Below are 15,014 nucleotides of genomic sequence, written 5' to 3' on the forward strand. Positions count from 1 at the left end.
ACACAGATCAGAGCGGGGCAGGGTACGGAAGGTTCTAGAACCCGCCCCCAAGGGGCCACACTCACCCCCTGCTCCATGCTGTCGTTGGCGCGGTCTGTCACCTTGGAGAGGAGGCTCAGGGCGCCTGGGGACAGACACAGAGCAGACAGCCGGGCCGTCGGGGGGGAGCCGCCTCGGTCCCACTGTGCCCACCTGTCCCCTCTCTGCTCACCTCCTCGGTCCCCTGCCCCGGCCCCCTCGCCGCGGCAGGGACTTTTGGTGGCAGGGGACAAGGGGTGGCACCGATGTTTCCCACTGTAGGGCCACGTCACACGCCCCAGCTCTCTAAGGGACCGTCACAGTACGTGACCCCCCCTCTGCCTCAGTTTCCCCCGCTGTAAACTGAGTGTGTTCCAGAAGGAACGGCCCGGGCCGGGGACCCACGGGGACAGCCACGTGGAACTGGGAGGAGACAGAAAACCGTGGGGAGCTTTTCCGACTGGGCCCCCCACTTCCTGTGGCCGCATTCTGGGGGGCCCCTCACCCTCTGGCCACACGCCAGCGTCCCCCGCCCCCCCCGGGGGGTCCCCAATGTGGAGGGGGAGGGGAGTCACCCCGGGAGACCTGGAGGCTACAGGACACACCCGGCCGGCAGGGACGGGGCCGTGTCCTGTGCCCGGAAACTGCTCGGGGACAGGGGCCAGACGGGGCCGTGTCCCCTGCCCAGAAACTGCTCGGGGACAGAGGCCAGACGGGGCCGTGTCCCCTGCCCGGAAACTGCTCGGGGACAGAGGCCAGACGGGGCCGTGTCCCTCGCCCCGGATTTGTGACAGACTCACCCTGTGTCCTGTCGTACTCGGCCGAGTCCGGGCACAGGTTGTTCAGATAGTCTGTGGGCAGAACGAGCGCAGGGAGTCGGTGACACCCTGGCGAGGCCACCCCCGTCCTGCCACCAGCGTGGGAGGCCCAGCAGGACGGGGCGCCCGCGCTGTCCCCCGTGAGCCCCACCGTGACACCACGCTGGCACATGGCCGGGTTCCAAGACCACCGTCGGCCTCGCGCGGCCAACAGACAGCCACCCTGGCTACGGCTCTGGGGACAGGCACAAGGGACCCTGCCTTCTAGAAGCACACGCTCCATTCCGCGGTGTCTGAACACGCCGAGCTCGTTCCTACCCCAGGGCCTTTGCAGGGAGGAGGGAGGAGGGAGGAAGGAGGGGGGAGGAGGGAGGAGGCGGGAGGGAGGAGGAGAGAAGAGGGAGGGGGAGGGAGGAGGGAGGAGGAGGGAGGGAGGAGGAGAGAAGAGGGAGGGGGAGGGAGGAGGGAGGAGGAGGGAGGGAGGAGGAGGGAGGGGGAGGAAGGAAGGGGGAGGGGGAGGAGGGAAGGGAGGAGGGAGGAAAGAGGAGGGAGGAAAGAGGAGGGAGGAGGGAGGAGGGAGGAGGAGGGGGAGGAGGGAGGAGGAGGAGGGAGGAGGAGGAGGGAGGAAAGAGGAGGAGGAGGGAGGAAAGAGGAGGAGGAGCGAGGGGGAGGAGGGAGGAGGGAGGAGGGGGGAGGAGGAGGGAGGGAGGAGGGAGGAGGGGGAGGAGGGAGGAGGAGGAGGGAGGAGGAGGAGGGAGGAAAGAGGAGGAGGAGGGAGGGGGAGGAGGGAGGAGGGAGGAGGGGGGAGGAGGGAGGAGGAGGAGGGAGGAGGAGGAGGGAGGAAAGAGGAGGAGGAGGGAGTGGGAGGAGGGAGGAGGGAGGAGGGGGGAGGAGGGAGGAGGGAGGGAGGAGGAGGGAGGACAGAGGGAGGAGGAGGGAGGAGGGGGAGGAGGGAGGGATGGGGAGGGGGAGGAGGGGGGAGGAGGGAAGAAGGGAGGAGGGGGAGGAGGGAGGAGGAGGGAGGAGGGGAGGAGGGAGGAGGGAGGGAGGAGGAAAGAGGAGGGAGGGGAGGAGGGAGGGAGGAGGGAGGAGGGAGGAGGAGGGAGGAGGGGGGAGGAGGGAGGAGGGAAGAAGGAAGGAGGGAGGAGGGAGGGAGGAGGGAGGAGGGAGGAGGAGGGAGGAGGGGGAGGAGGGAGGAGGAGGAGGGACAAGGGAGGAGGGAGGAGGGAGGAGGGGAGGGGGAGGGGGAGGGGGAGGAGGGGGGAGGAGGGAGGAGGGAGGAGGGAGGCGGCCTTTGCACCTGCCGTTCCCGCCACCTCCCACTCTCTTCCTCCAGCCCTACACGCGGCTCACGTGCAGAGGGTTTGCCCGTTTATCGACCGCTCTATCTCCAGCCTCGAGCACGGGGTGGGGTGGGGGGAGGGGTCAGAGGGTTCCAATTGCACCTCGAGGGACAGCGGCGGGTGGGGACCGGAAGCTGGGAGCCATTCTTCCCCGACACCGAGCTGCCCTGCTCGGAGCTGAGGTCAGCATCGTGCGCCTTCCCGCCATGTCCTTGACCCCCGTCCTCGGGGGACCCTCCCAGCTGCCGCCCCCCACCCCAGCCCACCTTGACCCCCCGCGAGGCCCACCTGTGAGCAGCACTTGGTACTGGAACAGGCGCTGAACCACCCGCAGCAGATGATGCTTCGCGGTCTGGCCGCGTCCGTGTAGACCCTGCTGCTCTCGCGAGAGAGACAGAGAGACAAAGAGACAGAGAGAGACAGGAAGAAACTCCATCAGTGACCCCTGCCTTGAGGGACCCAAACTCACAGCGTCCCACATCTGCCGACCCAACCAGACTTCCTCCTTGGCCGGGCCAAACTTCTCCCTCATCTTCAAAACCCAGGTCATCCTCCTCCAGGAAGCCCTCCCGGATTAGCCCGACCCCGTCGTGCTAATTCCTCCCAGTTCAGAGCTGTATGTACCCCGTACCCCGCCTCTCCTCGTCCCTGCTCTGCTCCCCGATCTTAACGAAACACAAAAGCCCCCCCCATTTTCTGCCTGGATTCCCAGTTGGTGGCCGGTGTCGGTCATTTCTGCGGTCACCCGCTCCCGGCTGGGGCCCCCCGAGCTCGGCCGGTGCCAGGACAGCCGCCCCTGAGGCCTTTCCCACGGCTGGGGCTCACGGAGCTGTCACCCACTCGCTGCCCACCGTGGAATGTTCTGGATTCTGCCTTCCCCTCTACCTGCCTCACCCCTCCCTGCTTCTCAGCCTCCCACCGCTTTGCACGAAGCTCCTCAGTGTCCACCCCCAACCCCTTGCGTCCGTCCCCGGCAGGGTCTCAGAAGCCCAAGGACCCACCTCGAATTCACAGACGGCAGCTGCCAGTTGGGGACAGCGGAGACAGTTGTCCCCAAGCAGAGCCAGGCAGCGGTCGAACTGCAGGATGTGGGCGGCGTGGTGGTCAAACTCCTGCTCCCGGGCCAGGAAGACGTCGGCCACCTTCTGCTGGGTCTCCCTGCGGCCAGGCAGGGGGACGGGGGGCAGTGAGGACTCGCACGGCCTGTGACCTGTGTCCCTGGGGACGATCCCAGCTGGACCCGGCGCAGGAGTGGCCGTCTGGGAGCGTGGGGACAGCTCACCATTGCGCCAGCCTCTCCTCCAGCTCTTGCAAGATCCCCAAGTGCAGGTCGAGGATGGCTGGGAGTTCGCTCAGGCTCAGCTTCAGCTCCTCCCGGGCCACCGCGTCCCCGCCTTCTTGGTCCCCGTCGTCCAAGGCCCTCACGACAGCTCCGTGGAATTCCTGCAAGCCCGAAAACCTTGTCACCCTGCGGCTTCGGAGCCCCGGGCCACGTAGCGACAGTCACGGGACCTTCCGCCGCGGCCTCAGGACCCAGCGTTCTCCCCTGGGAAGCAGAGGTGACAACGCCCAAGGGAGAGTCCCCAACCCCATTCCTGGCACCACGGCGCCTAACACGCGTGCGTCCCTCCTCCCTTCCCTGCGGTGACCTGGCCGATGCCCGTCTTTTACAAGACGGATGAGAGATCGGGGTCATTTGTCATCTAAGGAAATACCTCCCCTCCCGTTTTCTTTCTCTTCTCTTTCTGGAACTCCAGTGAATTTATTTTATTTTTTATTCTTTTGGGACAGGGTCCCCCTCTGTCACCCGGGCTAGAGTGCCGTGGCATCAGCCCCGCTCACAGCAGCCTCAGACTCCTGGGCTCAAGTGATCCTCCTGTCTCAGCCTCCCCGAGTAGCTGGGACGACAGGCATGCGCCACCACGCCTGGCTAATTTTTCTTTTATTCTTTTTTGTAGAGATGGGGTCTTGCTATGTTGTCCAGGCTGGCCTCAAACTCCAGGGCTCAAGCCATCCTCCTTCCTCGGCCTCCCAAGTAGCTGGGACTACAGGAGTAGCTGGGACCGGAGGAGTAGCTGGGACCAGAGGAGTAGCTGGGACGACAGGCATGCGCCACCACGCCCAGCTCATTTTTTATATATATATTTTTAGCTGTCCGGCTCATTCCTTTCTATTTTTAGTAGAGATGGGGTCTCAGTCGGGGTCTCAGGTTGCCCATAAAGATCCAAAAGCAGAGAGTGGCTGAGAGGATGGGCAGTCCCCTTCCTCCAGGAAGCCCTCCTGGCTTTCTCCCCTCCCGGGGGAGGGCGGAGGGGTAGGAAAAAGGGCAGAGAGCGGGAAAGGGGGTCAGAGAAAGGAAAACAAGACAGAGGAGGAGGTGCGGGTGGGGAGGCTGAGGCTGACAGACCCTCCCCCCGCCCCCGTCTGGTGTTGTCCCCTCCAACATCTGCCCAGAGACGCCCAGGCCACCAGGACGCAGCACATGTGGCATTTAGAAAGGTCCCTACTTGCTGAACACCTCCTCCCGCGCTGCGCTGACCTCTTGCCCCTGTGACCCGCTCTGCCGGGAACCGCAGGGACAGGGGACAAGGCACAAGAGACAGGGGACAGGGGACAAGAGACAGGGGACAAGGGACAAGAGACAGGGGACAAGGCACAAGAGACAGGGGACAGGGGACAGCTTGAGCTCTAACAAGCCACCGAATCTCCTCTCGTTGCATCTGAGCTAGCGCACAGCCCTTCTTGGAAGTGAGTTTTTCAGGGGACGGAGAAGGACAGGGTGACAGGGAGCGCGGTGGCTCATTCGGACTCGGGGCGACCGGGTCATTCTGAACCCGGGGGGAAGGTGTCCCCATTGACCTGGTGACAAGAGGACCCCGCTGTTGCCCGGCGCGTTCGGCCCCAGGATCCAGCCCTGCGGGGTCTCCGCGGTCCCGGCCTCCCGGGAAAGGACAGACAGACATCGCTGTCCTCTGAGGACGGCGGAATCACCCCTCTTGCTCGCGTGGCTGTTTGTCAGGCGACTGTCAACCTCCAAGTTCAAGCCCAGCCGCGCCAGAGGGCAGTCGCGGGACCGTGCCTCAGTTTCCCCACCTGTACGACGGGGATAACAGCCCCGCAGGTACAGCAAGAGGCTGCGGGGGGGGAGGGGCTCATCCTGATGACTTTGCAAACTGTAAAGTGCGGCTCCCACGGTAGTGGTGATTGCACCGTCAACGGGACATCGTCAGAGCAGGGCCCACGGTATTCTGGGTCCCCGAGATGTCTCCGAAGTCCTGCAGAGCCGGGGACACAGAGGACGGGGCTTTGCGATGCTTTCCTGACCGCACGACCCTCGACCCCCGCTTAACAGAAAGGGAGACTGAGTCACGGGGAAGCTGAGACCAGATCTGGTCACCCTGATGCGCAGACGGGAGCATCCCAGCTGGGGGGAGGGAGGGGGGAGAGAGAAGGGAGGAGGGAAGGAGGGAGAAGGGAGGAGGGAAGGAGGGAGGGACGAGGAGGGAGGAGGGAAGGAGGAGGGAAGGGGAGGGAGGGAGGAGGGAGGGAGAAGGAGGGAGGAGGGAGGGAAGAGGGAGGAGGGAGAAGGAAAGAGGGGGAGGAAGAGGAGGGAGGGGGAAGGAGGGAGGAGGGGGAAGGGAGGAGGGAGGGAGGACAGAGGAGGGAGGATGAGGGAGGAAGGGAGGAGGGAGGAGGGAGGAGGGGGAGGAAGGGAGGAGAGGAAGGAAGGGAGGAGGGAGGGAGGACGGAAGAGGGAGGAGGGAGAGAGGAGGGAGGAGAGAGAGAGGAGGGAGGAGGAAGAGGAGGGACGGAGGAAGGAGGAGGGAGAGAGGAGGGAGGAGGGAGGAGGAAGAGGAGGGAGGGAGGAGGGAGGAGGAAGGGGAGAGAGGGGGAAGGAGGGAGGAGGGAAGGGAGGGAGGGAGGAGGGAGGAGGGAGGGAGGAGGGGGAGGAAGGGAGGAGGGGGAGGGAGGGAGGAGGGAGGAGGGAGGGAGGAGGGAGGGGAGGAGGGAGGGGGAGGGAGGAGGAGGAGGGAAGGGGAGGGAGGAGGGAGGAGGGAGGAGAAAGGGGAAGGAGGGGGAACGAGGGAGGAGGAGAGGAGGAGGAGGGAGAGAGGAGGGAGGAGGGAGGGGAGGAGGGAGGGGAGGGAGGGGGAACGAGGGAGGAGGGGAGGAGGAGGAGGGAGAGAGGAGGGAGGAGGGAGGGGAGGAGGGAGGGGGAGGGAGGAGGAGGAGGGAAGGGGAGGGAGGAAGGAGGAGGGAGGAGGAGGGAAGGGGAGGGAGGAGGGAGGAGGAGGGAAGGGGAGGGAGGAGGGAGAACAAGCCCAGAGAAGTCACTGGCCACATCCTCGTGTCTCCCCGGGGACCTTCAACACCAATGGCTCCTCCAGGTGGTTTCTCGTCCCTAATTAATTCTCACTGAGGCGACTCGGTCCCGGGGGGCAGGACGGCCATCGGCCATCGGCCATCGCCAACGTGACTCAGTCCAAACCCCCGAGCACGATCAGAACCGCCACGAACGTCCGTTGTTAAAACCAGCGCGCCGGCGGCAAGCGCCGAGCCAGGCCATCTGTCACTCCGTCATTCTGGTCCCTCCTGGCACCCGGGGGGACAGAGGGACGGAGGGACGGAAACCGCCAGCCGTCCTTCCCTCCCTGTTCGCGCTGCAAACGCTCTGAGCAGCGGCTCTGCACGGAGCCCCGCCGCCCCGGCAGGACAGGGACGCGTCTGTCCCCAGAGAGTTTGCAACCCGGGGCTGGGGACGATGAGCAGAAACATGACTTGTCCCGGGGCTGTAAGTGTTGGACGGGGAAAAGCAGGGGCGGGGAGGTCCGGCTTAGCTCCGGGAAGCCCCCCGAGGACGCAACGCCACCCTGAGACAAGAGGGACGTGCTCCGGGCGGCCGACACAGCACGTGCAAAGGCCCTGGGGTAGACGAGGCCCGGCTTGGAAAGCAAACAGGAGCCCTCGTGCCCCTGGAGAGGTGCCCGCGTGTGACCGGGCCGAGGTCCCTTCCTCTGCAAAGACCTCGATCTCCTCGTCTGCGAAATGGGGCTACGAACACACACCTGCTTCACGGGGCCGTGTGGAGACAATTGTCACTTTCCGCACCTCCCAGACGCGGTTCTAACCGTCTCTGTCCCCAGCAGGCAGCCCAGGGAAGGTGACCGACACGCGGCGACCCCTCCCAATGTCACCTCCTCGGGGAATGCCGGGATCCCCCGAGGTTGGTTGTCACCGCCCTGAGCTGTTGCCCCCTTGGCTGGCCAGAGGTCACCCGGGGGAGGACCCTGTCTGCTCCCTGGCCATGCCATCAATCCCCTCCTCCACAGGGACCCACACGTGACGCACGCAGGTGCCCGCAAACTCACGCCCGCAGAAATGCCCGGGGCCGCCCCTCCCGCCTCTCTCCGCAAGAGGGCCGAGGAAACCCCAAATCCTTCCAGAACCTTCCATCCAACGCCCCCATGCCCCCCGCTACAAGCTCACCGCCACCCGGCCTTGGAGAACGTCCAGGAGGACACAGCCTTCCCCAAAAACGCCTCTGCAAATGACAGTCACCTCTGTCCCCTCAATGCTTTCCTGCTGCCTCTTGTACCAGCCTCGTCCAAGGGACGATCAGCTTGGGGACAATCAAAATGCCCAACTCACCAGGTGGAGCCGCTGCAGCATCTCCACGTACCTGCGGAGGGAAAGCGAGTTGAGCCTGCGCTAGTCCCCGTGTCGCGTAAGCGCGGGAGGGGTGACATTTTGTCTGCGAGCTCCAGCCGCCCGGGGGGACTCACGCTTTCTCCGAGGACAGTAGGTCCTGCACGATGACGAGGGCTCTGGACTGTCCTTCCACCTGCGGGAGCAAACAGAGCCATCGAGAGTTGGGGACAGGCGCTGACGGTGTCCAGAGGAGGCCACCAAAGCTGCCGGAGGCCGGCGCCGGCGTCCTCAAGCCGTCCCCTGGTGCTCGGCAAACTCTGGGACCTTCAGAAAGTCACTTGACGTCTTTGGACCTTGCCTCGCTCCTTTCATAGCTTTGAACCCGTGCGAACCCCGCCCCTTCGCATGCTGTGTGACCTTGGCCAAGTTACTTAACCTCTCTGAACCTCTGTGTGTCTCTTCCCTCCCCCGCCACACGACAGGGAAGAAGAGGAGCCGGGGAGAGTAACCCCCTTGTCAGGGGTCCCCCCCCACCAAGCCCTTGGTAAGTGTCACTTGCGTGAAATGCCAAGAAACATCGTCCATGCGGACAAACGGATTTTTACCTGCCTCTCTGCTTTGCAAACATTGAACGCCGGGAGCAATTTCTGACGCCTTAGAAGGGGCTTGCGGAAGGGCCGAGACCACGTCACTGAATGGGTGTCGCCACCCTCAGCGCCGTCCCCAAGCAGGACCCGGGTGGGCTGTGCTACCTCAAGCCACAGCCACCCCCCCCCCCCCCCGGGCGAGTGACCCACCCAGCTGCGGCCACACAGGCGGGTGTCTGACGTCCACATGCCCCCGGCCCCTCCCCCGGGGCAGGGACGGTGACCTACCTTGGGGGTGACGCTGGCGTCTCTCGGGACGCTGTCCTCCTCCTCCTCCTCCTCCTCCGAGCTCCTCTGCTCCTCGTCCGACGTGACGTCCTCTTTTGGGACCGCCACCAAGACAGGACAGACCTTGTAAGGCTCTGTGTAGGTGCTGCGTCAGAGCAGGGGACAGAGACGGGGGTTAGAGCGTCTGGTCGAGCGACGTGAACCCGCCGGGGGGGGGGGGTCTTATCCGTGTCACACGGATGAAGGGGACACACGTACGACCCAGCCACCAGCCCCCACCCGACTAGCCAGGCTCCTCGCTGCCCCAGGGCCTTGGCACGTGCTGCGCCAGGCTGGTTTCAAAGGCACGAGATGTCCAACCGATCGCTCCGGGGTCCGAACCGGCTTGTCCAGACAGCAGGGTTTGTCCTCAAGGTCACCTGGGTCCCCTGACCCTGAATCAGGGACGGGTGACGTGGTGGACAGAACCCGGGACGTGCGTTCCGGGCCATCGGCTCGATCATTCGTGCGCAAGACGATTCCAGTCTCGCCTGCTTCGCGGGGGCCGCGAGGCGGACGGCTCACGCGGATGTGACAATCTCACAGCTGTACCCCCGTGACGATGACACCGCGAATTAATTGCATCACAAACACCGGCCTTCGATGCCTACTTATCGAGCGCCGGCTGTATGCCGAGCGCTGCATAAAACACCGGTGAATACAGCAGACGCCGCCCCCGTCCTCACACGCGAACAACCCGTGTACGATCCCAGACCGGGATCCCCGTAGAGACGGCTCCGGCCCCCTCACAGCGGCCTCCTTGCTCCCAGCCTGTCCCCTCCCCACGGCACAGTGACCGTTCTAACACGCTGCTCCCCTCTCCCGCTCAAGAACCTTCAATGGCTCCCTATTGCCACTGGCAACGCAGCCTCAGACAACTTCTCTTTATACGCAAAATCTGATCTGATTCAATCCTCATCCAATACGTAGATTCCTGCGCTGCTCCTGCTCAAGAACCTTCAATGGCTCCCTCTATTGCCACTGGCAACGCGGCCTCAGACAACTTCTCTTTATACGCAGAATCTGATCCTGTGAAATCCTCATCCAATACGTATTCCCGCCCTCTGGGAACGCCGGGATGAGATGCTGGAATGTTCCATGGGTGGATGAGAGGAAGGAGAGAAGGGAATGTCGCTTCTGGACTGGCCGGGGCCAACTACAGCCCAGCCCTGAGGCAGGCAGGCAGGCCGGGGACAGTGGCCTCGGGCCCTGGCCCAGGCAGAGGAAGTGTGGCCGGGGTTGGGGACACGGCGGGGTTGGGGACACGGCGGGGTTGGGGACACGGGGAAGAGACACGGAGCCTTAGGCTACAGCTGAACCAGGGCCCGCCCCGGATCTGCCTCTCAACTAACGATCACAGGAGCCAGACCTATCTCGGAACAGATGTCCCCAGGGGGCCACACAGAGCAGGGACAAGGTGACCTCCTCCTGCCCGAGCTTCCCCTGACGTCGGGGTCCTCACCCGGGACCCCAGGCTGAGCTGCGACCCCGACCCCCGCTCCCCAAGGGGCTTCCCGCTTCCAGTCCGACCTCTTTGCAAACAAGTTACTTTGTTGCGCTTTGGTTGCAAACGATGCATTTAAAACACGCAACACACCAGACGCCCATGGAGCGAGAAAGAACCTTCTCGAGGTTCGCTGAGGATGCTGGAGCCTCCCCTGCCCTCCCGGGACCACCCTGCACCTCCGCCGCCTGTCACCCCCCTGGGGGGACCGCCAGCTCCCTCTGTGGAGCCTCAGTTGCTCGGCGGAGCTCAGAACCAGGTTCAAGAACGTGACTGTGTAGACCGGTCCCATGCAGCCCTTCCTCCTCTTCCGCCAGAGCCCAACCGTTTGCGGGGCTGCAGTTTACCTGCGCCCGGACCCCTCCTCCGCCTGCTCCCCAGCCCAGAGAGGAGGGTGCAGCCAGGCCTTTTCTAGAATGTTCTAGGAGGCAGGAACGGAGTCCCGGCTGCCTCCCTGTCCAATGCCGTTCCACCCTGGCTGCCCCCAGCAGACCCTGTTGGATCCAAATCCCGCTCTCGATCATTATCCGATCACAAACACACTTCTGTCTGCGCTTGGACCCATTTTGCAGACATGAAAATAGAGGCACAGTTCGTTGGGTTCTGCATCAAAGGATGTGGACAGTCGGGTCTTAGGTTGTGCTTTGTTTTAGTGTTTTTTTTTTTTTTTTTTTTTTTTTGAGACAGAGTCTCGCTCTGTGGCCCGGGCTAGAGTGCTGTGGCGTCAGCCTCGCTCACAGCAACCTCAGACTCCTGGGCTCAAGCGATCCTCCTGCCTCAGCCTCCCGAGTAGCTGGGACGACAGGCATGCGCCACCACGCCCGGCTCATTTTTCTTTTTTGTAGAGATAGGGTCTTGCTATGCTGTCCAGGCTGGCCTCAAACTCCGGGGCTCAAACCATCCTCCTGCCTCGGCCTCCCGAGTCGCTGGGACTACAGGCATGCGCCACCATGCCTGGCTTATGTTTTCTATATATTTTTAGCTGTCCAGCTAATTTCTTTCTATTTTTAGTAGAGACGGGGTCTCGCTCTCGCTCAGGCTGGTCTCGAACTCCTGACCTCGAGCGATCCTCCCGCCTGGGCCTCCCAGAGCGCTGGGGTGACAGGCGTGAGCCACCGCGCCCGGTCTCCGATTTCTATCCGGAACAGCAGTGACGATCCTACAGGCGCAGGCCATATAGACGATTAATTGAAATCGTGCAACAAACGCACACACGCTACAGCTTAGAAGCCGCAAGAACGGAATTTCTGGGCGTTATTTCAACAGTTTAAACGACCAGTGGGATCTTTCCGGGAAATTCCGGGCATGCGGTCACTACGGGGGAACGGCAGTCCCAGCACTCACCGAGTTCTCCCAGGGGGACAGTCACACGCTGGGAGAACAGACAAAAGGGCCGGGCGGTCAGTGTCGTACGTTTAGTGACCTCACTCTGGCATCAGATGCAGAAGAATCGCCGGGCAAAGCTCAAACAAGTGACTCCACGTGTTTCTCATCTGCAAAGCGTGGGCATCGCTACATACATTCATTGCAGGATTCCACGAGAACAGGACAATAAAACCAGCCACCGCCTGGCACACAGTAGGTCCTTTCTGAGCCAGCCCAGAAGAGCTTACAGAAGGGCCAAGCTCTGTCCCCTCCCCCCATCAGACTGGTTTCCAAGCAGCCAACATGACGGTAAACCAGCCCCCGCCTGGCGCACAGTAGGTCCTTTCTGAGCCAGCCCAGAAGAGCTTACAGAGGAGCCAAGCTCTGACCCCTCCCCTCATCAGACTGGTTTCCAAGCAGCCAACATGACAGTAAAACCAGCCCCCGCCTGGCGCACAGTAGGTCCTTTCTGAGCCAGCCCAGAAGAGCTTACAGAGGAGCCAAGCTCTGACCCCTCCCCTCATCAGACTGGTTTCCAAGCAGCCAACATGACAGTAAAACCAGCCCCCGCCTGGCGCACAGTAGGTCCTTTCTGAGCCAGCCCAGAAGAGCTTCCAGAAGGGCCAATCTCTAACCCCTCCCCCGCAACTGGTTTCCAAGCAGCCAACATGATGGTAAAACCAGCCCCCGCTTGGCGCACAGTAGGTCCTTTCTGGGCCAGCCCAGAAGAGCTTGCAGAAGGGCCAAGCTCTGTCCCCTCCCCCCCAACTGGTTTCCAAGCAGCCAACATGACGGTAAAAGCAGCCACTGCCTAGCGCACAGTAGGTCCTTTCTGGGCCAGCCCAGAAGAGCTTGCAGAAGGGCCAAGCTCTGTCCCCTCCCCCCCAACTGGTTTCCAAGCAGCCAACATGACGGTAAAACCAGCCCCCGCCTGGCGCACAGTAGGTCCTTTCTGGGCCAGCCCAGAAGAGCTTGCAGAAGGGCCAAGCTCTGTCCCCTCCCCCCCGCCCCGACTGGTTTCCAAGCAACCGTCTGAGTCCACTTGTCCTTTAAGAGCATCATAAATTCAAGCTGCCCAGAGCTTATCACCTTAAACGACCCAGCAAACGAGCCCAGGCCCTTTCCGAAGCCTGAACGGTCACGTGCACCCTCGTCGGGGCGGGGGACAAGCACTGTGTGACCCGGCCCGGCGCTGTCCAGCTCTGACCGTTTAATTCCACTTTATGTCACACTCCCTGCGAGCCACAGCCCTGAACGCAGCCAAACGCGCCTGACAGCTCATAAAAAAGGCATGTTTTTCTCCCCCCCCCCACCCCTCAGGGACTCTCTCTTGGCCCCAAATTCCGCCCTCGAGGGTGCGGCAATATGTGTGATCGAGGTCAGACTGCAGAAGGAACCGGCGGAGGTGGCGGCGGTGGCGTCCAGCTGCTCTGAGTGAGACAGGTGGTGGGGACCTTTCTGAAGCCAGCGGGGAGGGGACAAGGGGTTCGGGGCTGAGCTTTCTGGGGGCTGCAAAGTTTGAGACGGAGCAGACAGGCTGGCGGCCGTATCCCAATCAGCGGAAGAGCAGGACTGGGAAGGGGGGAGGTCCCGGATTCACTGCTAACCCACTGGGCCATGGGATTGTCCCCATGGGCCTCAGTTTCCCCATCTGCAAAATGGGTCAAAGCACAAACCACCCAGGGACAGGAAGCTGCGCGTTGAGATCGGGCTGCGTGCACCCCACGGCTTGGGGGGGGATCCCCGGCTCTGCCATGAGCTGCCTGCCTAGTGTGTCCACTGACGTCTGAAGTGACACTCCATCTCGTCCCTCCCGGAGACGACACATCACACACCCAGGGTCAGCCGACGCAGAGCCTCGCGTTGGTTCCCGGAAACACGATCCAAGGAGAGACTCTTGTGCCATCTCCGGGAAGGTGGCACATCTTGGAATCCGGCTGCCTGAGGCCACCGTGTTTACTCCCCAGAGTCTCCAGACACCTGGGTTCCAGTCTCACGTCCCCCACGAGCCAGCTGCGTGACACTTGAGTGGCCTCCTTCCCCACGAGTCCCGGGAAGACAGCACTCACGGGCTTGCTGGACGTTTCTGCGTCCACGCGACCGGTGCATAATAGGTGCACAGCGACTGGTGCATAGTAGGTGTGCAGTGACCGGCACATAGTAGGTGCGCAGGGGCCGACTCATAGTAGGTGCACAGGGACCGGTGCACAGTAGGTACACAGTGACCGGCCCATAGTAGGTGCACGGTGACGTGTGCATAGCAGATGCACAGTGACTGGCGCATAGTAGGTACACAGGAACTGACACATAGTGGGCACGCAGAGACTTACACATAGTAGGTACACAGTGACCGGTGCATAGTAGGTGCGCAGGGACTGACTCTTAGTAGGTGCACAGGGACCAGCCCATAGTAGGTGCGCGGTGACTTGTGCATAGCAGGTGCACAGTGACCGGCACATAGTAGGTGCACAGTGACTGGCGCATAGTAGGTGCGCAGGGGCCGACTCATAGTAGGTGCACAGGGACTTCTGCATAGCAGGTGCACAGTGACCGGCACATAGTAGGTGCACAAGGACTGACGCATAGTGGGTGCACAGAGACTTGCACATAGTAGGTGCACAGTGACTGGCGCATAGTAGGTGCGCAGGGGCCGACTCATAGTAGGGGCACAGGGACTTCTGCATAGCAGGTGCACAGTGACCGGCACATAGTAGGTGCACAGGGACTGACGCATAGTGGGTGCGCAGGGACTTGCACATAGTAGGTGCACAGTGACTGGCGCATAGTAGGTGCGCAGGGGCCGACTCATAGTAGGGGCACAGGGACTTCTGCATAGCAGGTGCACAGTGACCGGCACATAGTAGGTGCACAGGGACTGACGCATAGTGGGTGCGCAGAGACTTGCACATAGTAGGTGCACAGTGACTGGCGCATAGTAGGTGCACAGGGGCCGACTCATAGTAGGGGCACAGGGACTTCTGCATAGCAGGTGCACAGTGACCGGCACATAGTAGGTGCACAGGGACTGCCGCATAGTGGGTGCGCAGGGACTTGCACATACTAGGTGCACAGTGACCAGCGCATAGTAGGTACGCAGGGGCCGACTCATAGTAGGTGCACAGGGACTTCTGCATAGCAGGTGCACAGTGACTGGCACATAGTAGGTGCACAGGGACTGACGCATAGTGGGTGTGCAGGGACTTGCACATACTAGGTGCACAGTGACTGGCGCATAGTAGGTATGCAGGGGCCGACTCATAGTAGGTGCACAGGGACTTCTGCATAGTAGGTGCACAGTGGCCGGCGCACAGTAGGTGCACAGCAAACGCGCTGACCGATTGTCCCCGGCTTCTCCATCTTGTCCCAGCTGATCGACCTGACTTTGGCCCCGGCCCCTCGGCTC

The 15,014-nt window shown here is 62.6% G+C and overlaps 1 protein-coding gene across 1 annotated transcript in view; it reads right to left on the minus strand.

The window, feature by feature from the left end:
• Window positions 1–15,014, minus strand: part of FGD5 (FYVE, RhoGEF and PH domain containing 5) — a 49,195-nt gene that overhangs the window by 14,568 nt on the left and 19,613 nt on the right. Inside the window, exons 3-10 of the mRNA XM_069497671.1 lie at window positions 8,704–8,848; window positions 7,963–8,021; window positions 7,829–7,859; window positions 3,462–3,622; window positions 3,181–3,337; window positions 2,468–2,555; window positions 819–869; window positions 66–124 (exon numbers count right to left, since the gene is read on the minus strand). Of these exons, the coding sequence (XP_069353772.1) occupies window positions 66–124; window positions 819–869; window positions 2,468–2,555; window positions 3,181–3,337; window positions 3,462–3,622; window positions 7,829–7,859; window positions 7,963–8,021; window positions 8,704–8,848 (751 nt within the window). The remainder of the gene's footprint in view (window positions 1–65; window positions 125–818; window positions 870–2,467; window positions 2,556–3,180; window positions 3,338–3,461; window positions 3,623–7,828; window positions 7,860–7,962; window positions 8,022–8,703; window positions 8,849–15,014) is intronic.

Source organism: Eulemur rufifrons, chromosome 22 (assembly GCF_041146395.1).
Source record: "Eulemur rufifrons isolate Redbay chromosome 22, OSU_ERuf_1, whole genome shotgun sequence".
NCBI classification, from domain to species: Eukaryota; Metazoa; Chordata; class Mammalia; order Primates; family Lemuridae; genus Eulemur; species Eulemur rufifrons.